The 20,972-nt window shown below is 42.7% G+C and overlaps 1 protein-coding gene across 2 annotated transcripts in view; it reads left to right on the top strand.

Annotated features, from left to right (window-relative positions):
* The first annotated feature begins 18,962 nt into the window (after positions 1 to 18,962).
* The window catches only part of PFDN1 (prefoldin subunit 1), a 71,855-nt gene continuing 69,845 nt past the window's right edge, over positions 18,963 to 20,972 (top strand). For both annotated transcript variants that reach the window (XM_068980823.1, XM_068980822.1), the window contains exon 1: positions 18,963 to 19,025. In XM_068980823.1, coding sequence (XP_068836924.1) covers positions 18,993 to 19,025 — 33 coding nt within the window. In that variant the 5' untranslated portion in view covers positions 18,963 to 18,992. The remainder of the gene's footprint in view (positions 19,026 to 20,972) is intronic.

Here is a 20,972-nt window from a genome sequence, read left to right as displayed (position 1 = left end):
TTATAATGTGCCAAGTACTATCCTTGTTTCTGGAGAACAGTGAACAATAATGACACGTGGATCAACAATACATGTGTAAATAAAGAAGTAGAATAATTTCAGAAATACACACAGCTAGAGAGTCAGTGGGTATAGAATTAATTTATATAGGTGGCTCAAAAAAGGTCTCTCTGAGGATATAACATCTGAACTGGGACAAGACAATTCAGGCACACAAAGAATAAGCTTAGCATGTGTGTGTGACAAAAAAGAACCTCTGAGCTGCAGCATAGTCATTGGAGACTTAAAAAGGAGGTAAGGACCAGATCATGTGGGGCCTTGTAGGCTGTGGTGAACAATCTGGAAGCCAGTGGAGTGTTCTGAGCAGAGGAGTGATATGATTTGATGTACATTTAACACATATGACTTTGATATACAGAGAAGGAATCTTAGGGGACAAAAGTTAGGAGACCTTTGGAGTCATCCAGGCAAGACATGATGGTGGCCAGGATTAGGGTGGGAGTAGAGGAGGTGGTGGTCAGATACAGGATGCATATTGGAGGAACCACCTGTAAGATAGGCTGATGGATCAAAGGCGGGCACTATGGGAGAGAGAAGAATCAAGGTTGATTTCTTGGATTGTAGCCTGAGAAACTGGCTGCATCATGTTTTGTTCATCAGGATGGGAAGGAATAGGGGAGCATGTTCACAGGGCCCACAGAAATGAAGAATTCTTTCATGGACATATTAAGTCCAAATGAGGTAAAGAAAGGCACTACAAGTGAGAGTGATGTGTAGGAAAAAGATGCAAGAAGGAGAAAAATGGAACCAAAAGGGTAAATAAGAAGGACTTGAAGATAGAAAAAGGAAAAAAATAAAAAGACACTTGACATATGGTAGTATTTCACAACTCTTCTGTTAGAGTATCTTATTTAATCCTTATGGTTCCTGGGGGAGATGGGTAGTATTATCTCCAGTTTAATGGAAGAAGGCCCTGAAACTCAGAGGAACGAAGGTGACTACTACCTAATGTAATTTGGTGGATGCTGCCTAGTCTGGCAGGGCCCAGGCTCCTCACTGACCTCGAGCTTCTATCTTAACCCCTGTTCTCCAAAGAGAGAAAAAGGCTCTGTGTTTTCCTCCTTGCTGTGGTGAGGTGCCCAAGCTGAGACAGGCCTCTGGGAACAGGACACCAGGCAGTGTCATTCCTGGAAAAAAGGAAAAGGCTAAACTTGTCTGAGAGCAGGAGAGGGAAGTTAGAATTGCCCCTTTGATGGTTGGTTTCTGGAGTGTCAGGCCACCACCATGTTAATGTAATTTGGAGGTTGTTGTGGTTTGGATTTTCTTTTTGAATTTTTAAAATTGCACATTTTTTCTTGATTGCCCCCTTGACTGATGGAGAAGAAAATGGGACCTCTTAGCTCACTGCCACCCACACAGCTGTAAAGGAAGCCAGCGTTCTTGCTCTTCAGAGAACATCCCCCCTCCCTTCTTTCTTTCCTCCCAGCATCTTGGCCATTACTAAACAACAGGGCATCTAAGGAAAAGGGCTCCTTTCAGGGCTGGAGTGCTGTAGTTAGTGGCTCATAGCCTGTGTGGGAGGCTTCCCCAAAGATGTATGATGTGGGTGCAGCAACCAGACAGACGGGAGGAATTAAGTCACCCTTTTCCCCAACCCTTATTTCCTTGTAACCTAGAAGTCATTGGGTTGGTTTCCCTATGATGAGAGACTGGTTTTATTTTTGTTGTCCTCCAGATTTCAATAGCAGGCATGCTTCACTGAGAGTGTGAAAAAAGGAAGAAGCTACCAGCTTGTTCTTCCTTATGCCATTAGTGTCTGGGTTAAGCCTGGTTATGTATACCACACTCTTCCCCAAGACTCTCTAGGAAGGCTTGATTTCTATTTCTTCGGTGGTACTGAGTGGATCAGTGGCCCTGGGAAGCCCTGTGCTTGGTAAGGAGGGCCTGATCAGGTCCATCTGCATGTCTGCCCAGTGGATGTAACTCCACACCCCAAGATTTAAGGTGAGAGAAGCCTGATGCAAGTTCCACCCTGCAGGTACAAATATCCTTTACTAGTTTGGACACCTGGAGAAAGTCTACCGGTCCCAGTTGTGTTTGTCACTCCTCCTTTGTGCTTTCACATCACCTGGGCCTGGACAATGCAAGGAAAATTGGTCCTCTTCTCATAGCAGCTTTGGTTTTCCTCTCCCGTGGCTCCCATTGCACTGTGTATGGTCATTGCCCATCTGTTTTTCCCACTGTGAGCTCATGGAGGTCATGGAGAGTGTTCTTTTGCAGTTCTCTCTGCCTGTACCTGACACAGTTCCTAGCTCATCGGAGGCTTTCACTAAATGTTTGATGCATACATGAATGGACAATTGAGTAAATGAATGAATGCATGAATAGAAATGAGTGAAAATAGGGTACAAGTTAAGAGTTTAGGCTCTGCATTAGACAAAGCTGGGTCCATGGGATTTTCCAGGCAAGAACACTGGAGTGGGTTGCCATTTCCTCCTTCAGGGGATCTTCCCAACCCAGGGATTGAAACCACAGCTCCTGTGGCTCCTGCATTGCAGGTGGATTCTTTACCGCTGAGCCATCTGGGAAGTCCTCAAATCCTGACCAGGCCAATTTCTGGTTGTATAATAATCGTAGACAAGTTATTTGACCTCTCGAAGCTTTACTTTTTAAAAATTCTTTTCTGTTATGGTTCATCATAGGATATTGAATATAGTTCTCTGTGCTAACCAGTAGGATCTTGTTTATCTGTTCTATATAAAAGCTTAGCTTTGTTAACCCCAATCTCCACTCCATCCCTCCCCCAACCCGCTCCCCCTTGGGAACTGCCAGTCTGTTCTCTACGTCTGTGATTCTGTTTCTGTTTCATAGATAGGTTCATCTGTGTTATTTTAGATTCCAGTTATGAGTGATATCATATGTTATCTTTCTCTTTCTGACTTATTTCACTTGGTATGATAATCTCTAGTTGTATAAAGCTTCACTTTTCCTATTAAGATTTTTGTGAGGATTATGATGCATGTAAAGCGTTTATCATAATACCCAGTGTGAAGTATGTACTCAATCCAGGATAGCTATTGACAAGCTCTGACTTCTAGCCCTCTGCTGGTTTTTACCACTGTGGATCTTGTTGGCAGTCTTCTTGCCAGACTCATGGCTGTGCAGGTACAAGTCAGAGTCAGGCTATGGATGTGCATAAGCACTGGGTTTTCCTGAGAGGTGGAAGCTCTGACAGGGGCCTTCCTTGAGCCGGGTGCAACAGGTCAGCGGCTATCCCCATTATCTCAGGCCTTCTCTATGGGCAGGCATCCTTAGAAAAAGCAGGAACAGGACTTCTTTTAAGGTGTCTGGATGACAGCCACATCAACTATGTGACCTTTTCCTAGGAAGCCTGGTTTCCATGGTGAGCAAGGCGTGTTCTTTCTCAAGCTACGGTCTGTGACTTGTGGTCCTCTCTGGAATGTGGTGGCAGTGGCCCCAGCAACTGGGTGGGGACATCTGTCCAGAGGCTTCCCCTCCAATATCTCCAGGGTGTTGCAAGGGCAGAGATAGCCCCCCAGGCTCTCCAGTGTCCACACCAGCCCTCTAACCTGGAAGGATTTGCCTTGAAGCCCTGACATTACTTCCCCACCCCATGCATGCACACTTACTGGCTCCTGGCCAACTGGCTGCCAGACCAGGCAGAAAGAAGGGGACTCTTTCTGTGATCCCCCATCTTAGGCAGAGGCCCTGACCTCCTCTACCTCATTCTGGCAGCCTGAGCCGGGAGAGGGCTGGCCTCCCTGGCCTTGGCAGAGTATGTGTTTGGGCCCAGGCTCCGCAGCTGCCAGAACAGGAGCTGAATGCCCAGTGCGTCTGCCAAAGCTTGCTAACTTCTTTCTTCTCTCTCAGAGCTATGCAAACGGAGGCCGCTGAGGAATGTGGTGGCAGCGAACCTCCCCGCCACCGCCTCCCTCCCGCTGTGGCCTGTGCTCCCCCAACCCCCCAGGCTGGAGTCACATCAGAAAAATGCAGTGGAAGAAGAAATCCCCCAGTGTGTCATGACATTACATTTCCGCCTGGTGCTCAGAAACAAGAAAAGTGGGGTGCGGGGAGGTGGAGGTGGTATGGTCATAGTTGGATCCCTGTGACTGCCTCACCTCTCTGCTTCCCTGGGGCAGATCACCTGTTCCCTTGGAGCTCTGTTTCCTCATTAAGAAATCAGAGCACATCACCGCTGACTCAGATCACAGAGAAACTCTGAGAATTAACTGCTATCATGAAAGAGCACTGATATTCCTAAGAGGCTGCTGAGTGAGGCCATATTGCAACTTTTAGTTAATAGTTACTGATCTAGTTTACTGAGAGCATGTGTTCATTTACCGTCATACAGTGATTCCTATTTTGTTCTAGAAGCTAAGAAAACAAGAGTGAACAGGACTCAGGCTCTGCCCTCTCGGAATTTGCACTCTAACAGGAAAGATAGACAACTTAACAAGTCACACCAATCAAGTGTCAAGAGACTTGTGATGGGCAGTAGGCAGTGCCAGGTGGGTGAGCCTGCTCCAGGGGTCAAGGAGGCCACCTCTTGAGGAAGTGAAATTCAAGCTGAGTCCTAAAAGATGTGCAGATGTGGCCCAGGGGAAGAAAGGGGTTAAGCTTATTCTAAGCTGAAGAACAGTCAGTGGGGGAAGGGAGGATGATGTGAATGAGGAACTGAGTTTGCTGTGACAGGAGGGTAGACAGCTGGGCTGGGGTCAGCAGAGGGACGAGGAGGTAGAGGGAAGCTGGCTCAGATCATGCAGGGCCTTCAAGACACTGCCAAGGAGTTTATCCTGGATCTGCAGGGTGATGGGGAGCCAGCCTAGGGTATAAAGTAAGTGTGGTACTCCAATGTTCAGAGCAGCACTCTTCACAGTTGCCAAGACATGGAAACCACCTAAATGTCCATCAACAGGTGAATGGACAAAGAAGATATAGAAACTTATGGTTACCAAAGTGGAATAGGGGTGGGGGAGGGATGAATCAGAAGTTTGGGATTAACAGATACATACTACTATAAATAAAATATAAATAGAAAAACAACAGGGATCTGTTGTGTAGCTCAGGGAACTGTATTCAATATCTTATAACCACCTATAATGGAAAAGATTCTGAAAAAGGTTTTATATAACCACTTTACTATATACCTGAAACAATGTAAATCAACTATATGTCAATTAAAATTTGATTAATTAAAAAATAGTAAGTGTGGGTAGGGGATGCTGTGACTGGATCTGTTTTTGAGTAGATGACTCAGGCTATAGTATGGAGAGCGAGCTAGAAGGGTAGCAATGGTAGAGTAGTGAGACTGGTTAGTGATGGCTAGTGTAGTAACCAGATAGCAGTATCTGATGGTGGTAGCAGTGAAGAAGAAGAGAAGTACATGAATGCAAGAGATGTTTATGAGGTATGTGGAGGATGAGAGAAAGGGAAAAGAGTCAAGGAAGACTCTGAGTTTTAGGCTTATATGCCTAGATGGACTGTGGTGCCATCCACTGAGATGGGCCATACTAGAGAAGGAGAAGCTGGTTGGGGATAAAGAGAGCAAGCCCAGTTTTGACCACATTTGACATCGTACCCTATCAGTAGGATGTCTGGTGCTTAGTTGTAGAGCTGAGTTTGGAGCCCAGGAGAGGCTCTGGGCTGGAGAGGTATCATCATCCTGGACAGAGTAAGGAACTATATGATTAAGATAATGCTAGCAGCTCTTAACAGGTAAATGCCCAGCTCAGTGGTCCACCACAGTGGTTTATTTCTCAGATCAAGTCTAAAATGTGTATTATTAGGGCTTCCCTGGTGGTCCAGTGGTTAAGACACCATACTTCCACTGCAAGGGGCACAGGTTTGATCTGTGGCTGGAGAACTAAGATTCTGAATGCAATGCAGCACAGCCAAAAAAAAAAAAAAGGAAAAAAAATAGGGTGTTCTTAATAAATGGGAGGCTCTTCTCCAAATATTAGTTCAGGGACCTAAGTCCTTTCATCTTGGATCTTTGCCATCTTTAATACATGACTCGACTTCTGAGGTCACTGTGATGTAGCAAGAGCATGAAGGATTGTGCATGGGAGTTTCTATCACTTCTGTCCGCATCCCAGTGACAAAAGCTCATCATGTGGTCACATCTAGCTATAAGAGAAGTGGGAAAGCATAGTCTAGGTGGGTGTCTATGAGAAAGAGGAAATGGGTTTGGCAACCAGCTAGCCAGTGCCTGGCACAGGAAGGCACAGGAGAGGATAAGATCATCTGGCAAGCCTGGGGCTTGTGCCTATTCATTTATCCCTATTTTTTATATGCCTACACAGGCCCAGGCCAGACAGAAGTGAAGGTAAGCCACTTCTTCCCCTCCCCAGGCTCATGTTCTTGGAGACCAACAGGAGAGGGTAGACTCCAACCCATTTTGATCCCTCCTGTAAGTTCAACAGATCTTCAGGGTGAAGTGATCCTGCAGTAGTGAGGCACGTTGATTCTGACACTGACCACCCTTGCCTCTTCCCTGAGGCTGGCTGCCACTCACCCTTCCTTACGTTCCTTCACCTCAACAAGCATTTATTGAGTATCTACTGTATGGGGGTATACAATGTCCAGTTCTGCAAATGCAGCAATGAAAAGAGCAGGCTTATTTGCTTATTGTCCACCTCTCTCACTAGAATGTTAGTGTCATGAGTAGGGTCTATGGCTTATTTTGCCTCCCGCTGTATCCTCAGGCTCCCAAACAAGACTTAGCACATAGTAGGAATTCTAGAAATGATTGTCGAATACACAGATGGTTGAATAAGGCCCTTTGGGAATTTACATATGTAATGAGCGCTAGGAAAGGAGAAGGACAGGTTTCTATGGGGTAGCCCACAACAGTGACCTGTTCTGGTTCAGGAGGTCAAGAGAGCTCTTCCTGGAAAAGAAATTTTTAAGCTTAAAATACGTGGGTGATCAGCAGATGGAAGAATGTGCAAAAGCCTGGCATCAAAAGGGTGTGTGGAAGAACGAAGGAAGTTCAGTGTGTCTGGACCCTAGAGGGGAGGATGGAGGAAGTGCTACAAGATGAGGCAGTGGGCAGGCGGGACCAGACTGCCTTTGGCCTTGCGTGTGTGCTCAGTCGTGTCCAACTCTTTGCAACCCCGTGGACTGCAGCGTGCCAGGCTCCTCTCTCTGTCCATGGAAATTTCCCAGGCAAGAATACTGGAGTGGGTTGCCTTTTCCTAGTCCAGGGGATCTTCCCGACCCAGGATCAAATCCGCATCTCTTCTGTCTCCTGCATTGGCAGGCAGATTCTTTACCACTGAATCACCTAGGAAGCCCCACATATAGCCTTGAGGAACCTCTTAAGTCTCTGTATTCTGTCCTGAGGGTGCATCACTCAGTAGCATCTTTGACATGCAACCATTATATTTCAAGTCAATGTCCAAAGTGGGCAGTTTTCACTTCACTAGTGATTTGCACATCACTGTCTCAATAGTGTTTGAACATGTGTCGGAATGAAAGCTCCTGTCTGCTTGCCCTCCTTCCTACACAGAGAGAGCTTCTCTTCTTTTCAGCAAAACAGACGCCTAGATTCTTCTTCTTGCTGAAAGGATGTTGAGAATTGAACAATCGCCTTGATGTGCTCAGTGCTTTTACATAAGACCTCATTTAATTATCACAACAACCCTGGAAGGTTGGCACGACCATCCCCATTTTATAGATGAGGAAACTGAGTCCCAAAGCAGGAAGGCTCAGGTAAAGTGCATCTCTCTAAACTAGAAATGTTGAAGTAAATGCTAGTCTTTCTCAGAAAAATAATAACTCTGAGCTGCTCCAACAGGCTGAGAACAGAATTGCAAAGGAGCCAACAGTCCAGTGAGTCAGGTTACTTTAAGCAGCCACTCAGAAAGTGTTCAATAATGTCTGAGATGCTTAACATGGCATTTCTAGAGTTAAACATGGTCCCAGCCCTGAAGGAGCTCACTGACAACTGAGAGACAGACAGATGAGGGAACTATAGTTTCAGCATCATGTAAGCAGCTACTCTCAAGAAGGTGTTGATGGAGAGCTGGGAGAGCACAGGAACTTTGGTCAAGTTTACCGTGTGCTCCGAGCTGAGGGGGCAGGGAAGATGTGCAAAAGCTGGCAGTTCTGATACTGACCCAGTCTCTCTCTTTTTTTGAGATCCTTTCTTTTACCCCGCAAACATCGATGAATTTTTAAGTATGTGCCAAACACTAGGGATAAGGCAGTGAACAAATACACACAGTACATACTCTCAGTCTAATATAGGAGATAGCCATTTAACAAATAATTACATGGACCCACAAAACTATATAGAATTTTTATAGAATATAATGGGATTTGGCTGTGGGAAGAAGAGCTGAGAATCAGGGGGTCACGAGCATGAAGCTAATTTTCTTTTCCTGCTATATATAATTTATACAGTTTTTATTTAATATGTGGTTATTGCATGAGTTACCTTTTTTTTTTTTAGTGATTTGGGACTTACCTGGCGGTCCAGTGGCTAAGACTCCACATTCGCAATGCAGAGGATACAGGTTTGATTCCTGGTAGGGGAACTAGATCTTACGTGCCGCAACTAAGACTCCATATTCGGTAGTGAAGAGCCAGTGCAGCAAATAAATAAATATTTTTTGAAAATCATGCAAATAAATATGTTAAAAACTGTGATAAGTGCCATGAAAAAGAAGTATAGGATTCTTTGAGAAGGTAACAGAGGCATCTACTTTACATTTTTTGGAGTCAGCACAGCCTGAGAACTGAGAACAGACTTGCAGTTGCCGAGGGAGAGGGGTGTAGGGGCTGGGTTGAGAGTTAGAATCTAACAGGGTTAGCAGATGCACAAAGCCAACGTGTGAGTAGTTTTTGTTCAGAAACTATAAAAATAACAAGAAGGGATTGATTTGCACTAATGCTTTACTGCCCTGAGGACTGGGAATTCACAGAATCACACAGTCACTGGTGGGTAGAGTCAGGGAAACAAAGTCTGGGCTAGGAGCTGATCTGCTGGGTATGAGCTGTGGTCACAGTGCAGTACGACAGAAACTCGGCACCTGCTTAATTCCACTGTTCTCTCTACGGCTTCTTGGGTTTCAACTTCCTTCCCTTTCCAGGAATTCTCATTTTCTCTTTGTCTAAGCACCTGAAGCATTTATATCAGAATGGCTTTAAAGTTCTGAGCTAATTTTTCTTTCTCTCTTTCAGAAAAGCATTTCATTAATATTTCCTTCCTCGTAAGTTCCTGGTAACATGCAGGTTCTCTGGGCTCCAGCACACAGATCCACTGAATCTATCTCCCCAGAAGGAGGGGCCCAGATATCGTGCTTTTGAAGATTTCCTGGGGAACTCCTTGATGGTCCAGTGGTCAGGACTGTGCTTTCACTGTCAAGGGCCCGGATGTGATCACTAGTTGGGGAACTAAGATCCCACAAGTCATGAAGCACAGTCGTGCTTATGGTGTACCCAGAATTCACGTGTAGTCCAAATCTGAAATAACATCAGGTTCATGTTTCTTCTAGCAAGCAGAAGCCTAGAGCTTATTCTATCTCAACTTCTCTTTGTGCCCTGGGACTGAGGCCCTTTTCCAAGATCTGCATGTTCAAGTCTAGTCAAGGGTAAGTGGGTACAAAAAGGAGTCCCATATTCCCAAGACAAATGGAACCTTTTGATTCTAAATTCTGTTTGAGATTCAGCATAGTTTTGCCAGGATCCACTCAAAAGAGGCCATAGGGTGGCGTGGAAGGAATCTGGAAGGAAATCGAAGACTCCTGGGCTCTAGTCTCAGCTTGGATACCAGACAAACTACTTCTCTTTTGTGAGGTTCATTTTCTATATTTATATATTATACTGTCCTATATATTTCTGTGTCTTTTCTATATTTTCAACTATAAAATGAGAGGGAATGTGACAAACGGATGGACTAATTAGGATCCGTTGCAGTTTGCCCCCTGATTCTATGTGGCTTTCTGTCCTCAGAAGCTGATGTTTCAGGATAAGTATTTCTGCTAGGGACTTCTTATGTGTTCTTCTAATCCCTGTGGTTAGAAAGACCAAGACTTATGAGGTCACTCACCCACAGCCAGCTACCCTTTGCCATCTTCCCAAGCCCAAGCTGACCTTAGCATTTGACCTTAGCTGAGGGGACAAAAGGAAGTGGTAACTTCCACATCCCCTCAACAATGCCTGCTACAATTTGTTGTTAATGAAACAAAGAGATAGTCCTTAGTGTCCCTGAGCTAGAAAAGCCAAACTATACTAAAACTTAAATTCAGTGCCCTTGGGTGGGACCCTCCATATCCAATGATCCAAGGACTCCATTGCAAAACAAGACTGTTTCCTTGAAGTCCCTGACCTCTGCCATCTCAGGCAGAATAGAGGTTCACTATCATGAAGTTCATGTATTGATTGAAATGGAATTGACCTAGTCATTAGGAGAGAGGAGTGAGAAAATTGAAATTTTGGACACTAAGGTGTAGTGGACACATTTTTTTTCCTATTTGTGACATCCATCACCTCTTTCTTTGATAGTTACACTTTATCCTTTGGTAAAGAAGACACTTTCCCCTCATTCTCAGTCCATGTGCTTTTTGGGTGGGGCTGTACCCCTAACCTTCCAGAAATGGCTGTATGACCTGTTCCTGGCCGATCAAGAGCCATGCCACTAGCTATTGTGGTTGTTTCAAAGATGGGCATATGATACAACCTAGGCCTGGAAAATCCAATTCTGGCACTCTTTCTGGAAACATAAAGGAAAGAGGTCTCTCTCTGCTTGGAGGCTAAAGTGGTCAAATGGAAGCCTGGAGTTGCTTGTGACTACAGATGAGAGTTAATAACAAGGTGGGCAATGTGTGGCTTCTTGTTTCAGCTAAGTTTTCTGCTTATTAGGTGTTACACTTACTCATGTTCTAATTTCTGAAAGGAAAAATAGTAAGTTTTAAAGCTTATTACAATTTAGAAACCTTTGTTTAAAAAATTTGGAGCTGCTCTATGTGAGTGCTCTGGGGAAAAGCTTTAGTCACCATGTCCTAGGAACAGCTCTGAGGACAGAAAAACATTCTTCCATGTTGATGCTTTTTTGGAGCCTATTTAAAAATTGCATGTGGAGTTTTGTCCAGATCTCAACCCAACTCCATTGTATTCTTCTTCCTGTTTTACAGGACAATGAATATTTTCCATTTAGGGTGAGCTGGGCGATAGAGACATGGATTCTCCACTAAGCTTTTGATTTTCTGATTTTATTGCTTCCCTATTCTTGAGTCTCCTATTCTTGGCTCTCATCTCTGCCAGGCCCCACACCCTCACTTTCTCTGGTGAGCAATGGGATAAATATCCCAGTCTTTGTTATGCTCTGTTACCCAGTTTCATCTCTAAGGCAAGGTTAAATCATCAGATTGATTGAAAGTACCCACTTTCTTTGGACTTTTCGTAAACAGTTTGAATCAAATGTGGCCAGGTGCCTGGGAAAAGCTGCTGACTGTTCCTCCTTAGGACAACTCACTTCCTCTCTTTGCAGTTCACAATGACTGTTTCATTTGCTAGGCACAGCTAAGGTTCCCTCCTAGGAATGTCCCAGCCCCAAATCTTACTTTGTCAGCCAGAAGAGCTACTTCAGTTTCTTTGCAAATGTGTCACTTGGGAAGGACCACTCCGTATTCTTGTCCCTAAAGCCCTCACATATAAGAACCATATAAGCTGTACAAATGCCCCACCTGATCCTACCCTACTCCTAGGCAGACCCGTGCATAATTCATTTTCAGAGGAAACGTGCAAATTCCCTATTCCTGAGGATATCCGGAAGTAGCCCACTTGGAAGAGAATCTTAAAGGCCTTCAACACTATTAAATTCAATTTAATGCTCCCAGAGGCTACCCACAGATAACAAGAGTCCCCAGGATCACAGAACTACTTTTTCTCACCATCCTTGGGTGAGGTGACTGGGAGCTTGAAGTGAAAGATCTGGAGACATCCAAGAAATAATGACAGAGCAAGAGGATGTGTGGGACAGAAGTGAAATCAACCAGAAGGCAGTAGGTTTATGTGTGTTCAGTCACTCAGTTGTGTCTGATTCTTTGCGACCTGATGGACTGTAGCCCATCAGACTCCTCTGTCCATGGAATTTTCCAGGCAAGAATACTGCAGTGGGTTGCCATTTCCTCCTCCATAGGATCTTCTCAACCCAGTGATCAAACCTGTGACTCCTATGTTTCCTGCATTGGCAGGCAGTTTCTTTACCACTAGTGCCAGCTGGGAAGCCCAGGTAGGTTTATAACAGCTATAATTTCAGAATGGTCATGGCAAATACAATTTTCTGGGTATCAGTCTAAATTTTAAATCGTATAGTTGTCCCTCAGTATTTACCAGGGATTGATTCTTCTGATATCAAAATCTCAGGATGTCTGAGTCCTTTAGAGTCAGCCCTTATTTTGAAATTGCATCGACAGATACAAAAGGCCAGCTCTATATTATTCACTCAGTTAATCTTCACAATAACCCTGTAGTTACTACATTGCATCATCTCCAGTTTTCATGTGGGGAAATTGAGCTACAGAGAGGTAAAGTAACTTTCTCAAGGTCCTACACTTGATTCATGATTGGGCTAGGATTTGAATCCAGGCAATCTGGGTCCAGAATTTTTCTTTTATCCAGTACACAGCCTCTCTGTAAGCTGAATGGGTGTCCTGGCCTGCCCAGGATTAAGGGGTTTCTCAGATCACAGGGCTTTCAGCACAAAAACTGGTATCAGTTCAGTTCAGTCACTCAGTCGTGTCCGACTCTTTGCGACCCCATGGATCGCAGCATGCCAGGCCTCCCTGTCCATCACCAACTCCCGGAGTTCACTCAGACTCACATCCATTGAGTCCGTGATGTCATCCAGCCATCTCATCCTCTGTCATCCCTTTCTCCTCCTGCGCCCAATCCCTCCCAGCATCAGAGTCTTTTCCAATGAGTCAATTCTTTGCATGAGGTGGCCAAAGTACTGGAGTTTCAGCTTTAGCATCATTCCTTCCAAAGAAATCCCAGGGCTGATCTTCAGAATGGATTGGTTGGATCTCCATAGTCTTGGGTAAATCATGATGATCACCAGAATATAGAAATATTATCAAAGAAGATGTTTCTGTAGTAAATTAAGTGATGCAAAAGCAGCTGAGATAAGGCAGCGTTAAGAGAGAACTTGCTCAAAACAGGAATTTTGAAAAGCAGAGGAACCCTAGGGCTCTCCTCTCTCCCACTGCCTTAGTTTTGTGCCCTTGCTATCTGGATGGCTGCTCTGTTCTGATCTGGTTTCTCATCTTTTGCCTTCTAGGAATCACTCCTGCTAAAGCAGCCATCACAATTTTCTGGAGTGTAAATAAATGTGACCAGTCACTCCCTTGCTTACAACACTCCATTGCATTCAATGACCATTACACTCAATGAGCTTGACTTGGAAGGCCCTCCACTGTTGGCCCTCACCTCTCTGTCCCTTTCTCTCTCAGTGTTTAGCATGCTCTGTGCTTCACCCATACCAAACAATTTGTATTCCCCCAAAGACGCTAGGCTCTTGCCTTGGTGTCTTAGTCTCTTCTAGGAATATCGTTTCTCCTTTCTTTGCTGCAAACTCTTAATTTTCCTGCAAGATTCCTGGATTAGGAGTCCCTCTTCTCTGTTCTTCCAACTCCTGGTGTTACATTCTCTACAGCTAAATTTTCAGATTCTTTCATAACTTTCTGTTTATCTGTGACCCCTGCTGTACTGTGAACTGCTCTTTTATTTATCTGTAGGTTTGTAATACTTGACACATAACAGTAGCTAGTGTAGATTAGGTGTAAGAGTATATCAAGAACTTTGCATGCATTATCTCACTTAATCCTTATAACAACCTATGGGATGGATACTATTACTATCTCTGTTTTATAGTTGAAGAGAAGGGGACAGAAGTTAAGTCCTTTTCCTTGAATCTTGCAGCTGGTAAATAGTAGAGACAGAATTTGAAACTAGAAGGTCAGATTTCAAAGTCTATACTCTTAACTACTCTGCTAAACTTTCAGATGGAGTGAACCCTTCAGAGTCTATCCATCTTACAAAGTTGTTAAGATCAAATAACTTGATAAATAAGAAATGGCTTTGTAAGCTGAAAAGCTCTGATGTCAGAAACTGCTAATTTTAACCCAAATCTCTCTTTGATTTCTCTTTCATAATAATATAATTCCTAGTGTTTAGCTGGTCATATAATTGCCTGCAATAATAACTACATTTCCTAGTTTTTTTGGTCTCCAGGAATGGTCATGTGATTCTGTCTGGGCTAATGTGATATGAACAGAGCACATTTTTATTTCTGGGATATGCCTTTAAAGGGACAGAGTGAGTGTCCCCCTCCCCCACCCCCCCCACCCCTGGGTCCTTTCCCCTTCCTTGTAGCTAGTTTATGAACATGGTGGTGATGAGTCATCTTGGATCACAGGGATAAGATAGAAGGGGCCTGGGAACTGTGGCGTTGTAGAACTCACATACTTACCCTACATTGCTTTTGCCTGGATGATTGAGATGGAGAGAAATAGACTTCTATCTTGTTTTAGCCATTGTTGTTTTGGATCTCTATTATAGCAGCTGAACGTATCTCTAACTAATATAGTCTGTTCATAGGGAGAAAGATTATTTTTACTATTCCTATAGAGCTGCTTTGAGATGCTTATAGACTGTATCATAAGAATTAACTTTCTCTTCTCTGTAAAAGACATTATCATTCAACTATTAATAGTTTGCTTAGGTCAAAAACCTTGGAGTCTTTGCTTTTCTTTTAAAACAACTTGATTGAGATATAATTGACATATGATAAACTGAATATATTTAAGTGTACACTTTGATAAGTTTCCACCTAGGAAACCATCTTCAGAATTAAGATAATAAGTATATCCATCACCACAAAAATTATCTAATGCTCCTTTGTAATCACTTCCTTCTGCCTCTTCCTTAGGTTTCACTACCCCCAATCTATCTGGTAACTACTGATCTTCTTTCTGTCACTTTAGATTTGTTTGCATATTCTAGAACTTTAGACATGGAATCAATCATTCAGCATGTTACTCTTTCTCATCTGGTTTTTCTCACTCAGCATATTTATTTTGAGATTACAGATCATCTTTGATTCCTCTCTTTGTTTCATTGCCACCCTCTCTGCCCCCAATCCATTCTTTCATTAAGTTTAGTAACCTCTACCCGAATCCATCTACTTCTCTCTGTCTCCATCGTCATCATCCTCAAATCATTAGCGTCTGTCTCGTGTACCACTGCAATAGTCTCCTGACTGGTCTCTTTGCTTCCAACCTTGCTCCTTCCAATCCATTCTCCACCTTGAACCCACAATGGTCTCCTTAAAATAGAATCATATCAATCTCTTCAGATCATATCAGTCCTCTGCTTGAAATTATTCATTGGCTTATAAACACACTCAGAATAACATTCTGATCCCCTGACTATAGCTTAAAGGTCTTTCATGGTCCGGCCTCCAGTGCAACTCTCTGATGTCACTGCCTTCTACTATTCTCCGCATCCAGCCATGCTGGCATCTTCCTTTTGTTCTTCAAATATGCCAAGACTGCTCCCATCCTAAACTTCTTGCTGTTTCTTCTGTCTGGAAGGCTGTTTCCCCAGCTCTTTGCACAGCTATCTAATTCTCATTTTCCAGGTCTGATTTCAAATGTTATGGCCTTTCAGAGAGCTTCCCACACCTAAGTGGTGTCCACCCAGCAGCTTCTAACCACATTGCTGTTTTCTTCTTAATAACACTTATTAGTTTATTAAATTATTTGTTGGCATGTTTATTGTTTCTCTTTTCCCACTGGAATGTGTGTTCCATGGGGACAGGGGATTTGTCTCTTGTTATTATTATACCCCAAAGACCTAATAGATATTCAATAAATATTTGTTGAATGAATAAATTAGGGTATTGTGCATGGGTTGGCAGAGCTGAACGGTAATAGGGGATCACTTTTTAAGTTCCACAACTGTGGTCTGTTTGCACCTCAGGAGTATATCCCTGTACTAGTGAAGTTTTCAGTGTGAAATCTGTTTTTTTTTTTTTAATGAAAATAATAGAAGCAAGCTCAGCATGGTTATTCTCTAGACAAGTGTCCAAGAACTGAAAACTTTTTCGGGCTTTCATAGACAGTGTCTTCCTGTCATTTTAGAAACTCTAAAGAGGGAAAGGCAATAACATTTATTTTGAAGTCCAAAATAAAAGGGTGATAATATAGTGGCTGCCCATACATAAATGTAATCACATTCTGCCAACTTTATGCTCTGGGCAAAGTTTCTTTTCCCCTAAGTTTGCTTCATTCATGTAGTGTCAAGAATTAGCATAAAAATTGGTCTGGAACCTATGACTCTCTCAGGGCTCTGGTAGAAGTGAATGTGGAGGAATTCCCTGCCAGTCCAGTGGTTAGGACTTGGTATTTTCATGCCAAGGGTCTGGGTTCAGTCCCTGGCTAGGGAACTAAAATCCCAAAAGCCACAAGGTGCAGCAAAAAAAAAGTAAATGTGAGATGTTTCTAAAGTCCATGGACATGCTGGACACTGAAGATAGGTTCTAATAAAAAATTTATGAGTCAAATGAGAAAATCAGCTCTCATAAGAAAGACCAGCAGATGCCCAACAGTGGAAGAATTCATACCCCAAAGATTTCAACTGATAAGACAGAAATAAATTAAAAAATAGTTATGTTAATTATGTTTTAATTATTTTCACCATTAGGTAAGAACATATCACTGCATATCATTATGGAAAAGAAAAGAACATGTAGATTTGAAAAAAGAACAAATATATTTTTTCATTTTTTAAAATGTGATAAAATATACATAACATTTACTATTATAATCATTTTTAAGTGTACAGTTCAGTGGTATTAAATACATTGACATTATTGTGTTACTATCACTACCATCCATCTCCAGAACTCTTTTTATCTTATAAAACTGAAACTCTACACCTATTAAACAAGAATTCCTGGGCTTACCTGGTAGCTCAGTGGTAAAGAATCCACCTGCCAATGCAGGAGACACCGGTTCGATCCCTGATCCGGGAAGATTCCACATGCCCATGGAGAGACTAAGCCCATGCACCACACTATTAAGCCTGTGCTCTAGAGCCCAGGAGCCACAACTACTGAGTTATGTGGCTGAACTGCTGACTCCCTTGCACCCTAGAGTCTGTGGTCCACAACGAGAGAAGCCACCACAATGAGAAGTCCATGCACCACAACTAGAGAGTGCAGCAATGAAGACCCAATATGGCCAAAAATAAATACATTAAAAATTTTTTCCTTCCTATCCCTTCCTCCTGGCCCCTGGCAACACCATTCTACTTTCTGTCTTTATGATTTTGTCTACTCTGAGTCCCTCATATTGGAGAAGGACATGGCAACCACTTCAGTATTCTTGCCTGGGAAATCCCATGGACAGAGATGACTGGTTAGCTATAGTCCATGGGGTTACAAGAGTCAGACACAATCTAGTGACTAAACCACCACCACCACCACCACCACCACCACAAGTCCCTTGTACAATGGAATCATACAGTATTTGTCTTTTTGTGACTGGTTTATTTCACTTAGCATAATGTCCTCACATTTTGTTTATCCATTTGTCCAATGATGGACATTTGAACAGCTAATAAGTCTAATAAAAAAATTTTTTTGAGACAGAAAGTGTCATGTGTCTTGAAAAAGGAACAGAAGGAGTCTTGAAATTCCAAGGAGAGATTATTTATGGTCTGTGTGATGTAAAAAATAAAAAAATACATAAAGGATACATATTATGTATCTGCTTGCTGGACCTTGAAAGACAAATATAACAATGCTAACTACATGAACTTAATTACACCTTTTTATTGTGTGCCTACTGTGTGCATTGTGCTATGCTTGGAGCTTTCCATCCTGATCTTGTTTACTCCTCAGAATAACTCTGTTAGGTCAATACTGTTATTCTCATATTAAATGAGGAGACAAACTCTATTGATACACAACTAGTAAATGGAAGCAGACATACCTACGCTCCGTGTAGACCAAACCTTGAATACAGATTTGTTTAGTTCCAAACTCCCTGCCCTTTCCCCTGCCTGACAGGTTTTTAGAGTAAGGAAAATATCCATTTCTTTCATGTCCATCCTTCTAGTTATCCTTCTGGTTCAAATGCCAGCTATTTTACAGCAGATTCTCAAAATGTGGTTTGCAGTCCACTTAGACCAGATCATAAAAGGAGTTTGCAAAAGTACATGTTTCTGTGCCCCATATCAAAGATTCTAAGTAAGTTTGGGAAGAGGATCAGAGAATCTGCATTTTTTTTTTCTTTTAAAAAGAAATTTGGTCTCTCGTGAGAACTCCTGTGTCTACAAGGTCTTCTGAGAGCATTCAGTATAAATAAGCTCTTTGGGAAAACGCTTCAACTAAGCCTTCTGGACACGACTGAGCGATTGAACTGAACTGAAGCCTTCTGGTCTTCTCCATGCTGCCATGTCTGAAACTCAGGCTGATTCTTTCTCATCCCTCCCTGACAGCACAGGACTCGCTGAAGGCATGAATGACTTTAAAGGTTTTAGCCTGATCTACATACATCTTAATTTAGCGACACGGGGGTTCAGTATGGGAACATGTGTACACCTGTGGCGGATTCATGTTGATGTATAGCAAAACCAATACAATATTGTAAAGTAATTCGCCTCCAATTAAAATAAATAAATTTATATTAAAAAAACACACACGAAATCTGCGCATTGTGCTGTGTTTGGAAGAATGTGGAGAATCACGGCAGGCCCATAGGTCACGTGGGGAAGACGTACTCTGAATCGGAATCCCGGTTATTTCAGGAGTTAATAACGACGGGGAAGGCAGGAAAACCAAGCAGCCCCACTCATGCGCAGGCGCAGAAGGAAGAGGCCCTATCAAACCTTCAGGGCGCACCCTTCCCCCACGCTCTCTCCGGGCTTCTCCCACTGCGCAGGCGCAGTAGTGAAGCAAGATGGCGGCCCCCGTGGATCTGGAGTTGAAGAAGGTAAAAGAGGGTCTTGAGCAGGCAGAAGCTTTTCTTTGGAAGCTAAGGGGACTGTGGACAACAATGCCGAGTGAGTCTCGAGTGCTGCGGAAGGAAAGAGGCCCCAGGGAAATGGGGAGTGGTTTCTCAGAGTGCAAAGGTGGGACCGGGCCTCCTTAGGCGGGAGTCGAGGGCGAGCGGCTCCTTGCCGGGTAAGAGCCGGTTGGGCTGGGCCTGGTTAAGTTTGGCGGGCCTATAGCTGTTTTGTTCCCTTGTTCCGAGCTCCAGAGACCTTTCGTTGCTCTTGGTGCCTTCAGTTCCATAGTGAGGCCTGAAGTGAGCGCTTCCAGTTGGAGCCTCTTAGCCTGCTTGACCGAGCTGTAGCATCTGTAATTCTGTATCCTAATTTGCTTTGAAAAACTCCAAGTCCAGTCTGTTTTTAGGTCAGTTCTTTAATCCTATACCTTGTAAGGTCGCTTCATACAGTTCAGTCAGGTATCCTCATAGCAGTGTTCATCTTAGGGCTTTGCCAACAACCGCCCCCTCCCCACCCTCGTTTTTAAAGACTTGTCAAAGAAGAAACAAGTAAAAGTTTTCCAGATAAAATTGGTATCAGAAGAAATTGAGTTTCTCTCTTCAAACGATTGCCTAGAAATGTGTTGTTACACAAATGTTTTCACCACCTAAGAGTTGTCAGGATTCTAACACCACTACCGACTCAAAAGCATATCCTTTTTTTTTTTTTTTTTGCGAAGGGAAGGAGAATGGGGATTGGAAAGGAGCCTAGACTTCATCTACTTTAAACCGATACTTTTCTAGAAAAGGAAACAGTTTAACAGAAGAGTCAGCCCAAGCTTGGTTCTAGAATATTGCATTCTCTGCCTCACTTTCCACCTTTTGACCACTACTTGAGGTTAGAAGAGCAAATTTTAAGACTGTCTTGTAATCTATCTTTGCATGAGAAATAAGACAGTTGAAGTAGCTCTTCCACGTAATAGATGAAGCAGTGTATTATTGCTCTGAGGATTTGTGTGTGTGTATTGCTTTTTGTTTGGAACTTGTACCTTTACTCCTTATGGTGCTCTCTAGTGCTGTATTATCTCAGCTTTAACAATATACTAGCTTCCTTACCAAACTGTGTCTTAAAGTGTTTTAAAAGTTTACCTTTTTTTTTTTCTGTTATAAGTTCAAATTTAAGTTAGGGTTTAGTGAGAGCTAACAATAGAATACAGCTGTGAATGGACTTACCCCTCAGTATTATTTCAATCTGTTGCTGGGAAACCTGTGGACAGTGAATGCAAACTAAGAAGATAATTACAGACTTAAATTGGCTAGTTTTGTCAACCAATAAAATTACAGAAGAAACTTGTTTAAAGGTCTTTTAATGTTTATAATTTTGGGGGGAGGGGAAGGGATGGAGACTAATAGGAAACTTTAGGTACCTCCTCTCCCCTCTAGATAAATCTTTTGAAACCTTACTAGTAGGTGAGAACAAAGTCAGAATAAAAGTTTAGTAGCTTTTTGCCATGTATTGCAGCCACAGATGTTATTATTAAGTCAGAATTTGACAGCATGTGAAAATCATTCTAGGCACTTCAGAAGTATCGAAAACCTTTTAAGAGTACTCAGAGGTCAAGTTTGGCTTATCGTATGCATATGAAGATCATGATGCAATTCTTTTATCAATGCTTTGAATTTTTTTGTGTGTCTTTCTCTTAAAATATTCATTTTCTGAATATTACTGTGGATAGTAGAGTAGAAAGATTCAGTAACTAGCGGTCAGAAGAAGTTAATTAAGTACTTGGTTTTTGACCTAGTAGTTGTTCAGCCCTGTGAAAGTCATTTATATCTCTTTAAAACATTAGTTAATTTGTAAACTGTGCTGATGAATCTGCCATCCTTAACTCAGGATTATTGAAAAGAGAAAATGAGACATTTATTATATGTCAGTATTCTCATATTAATATT

The sequence above is a fragment of the Capricornis sumatraensis genome, chromosome 9 (genome assembly GCF_032405125.1).
Source record: "Capricornis sumatraensis isolate serow.1 chromosome 9, serow.2, whole genome shotgun sequence".
NCBI lineage: Eukaryota > Metazoa > Chordata > Mammalia > Artiodactyla > Bovidae > Capricornis > Capricornis sumatraensis.
This window is presented reverse-complemented; position numbering and strand designations above follow the sequence as displayed.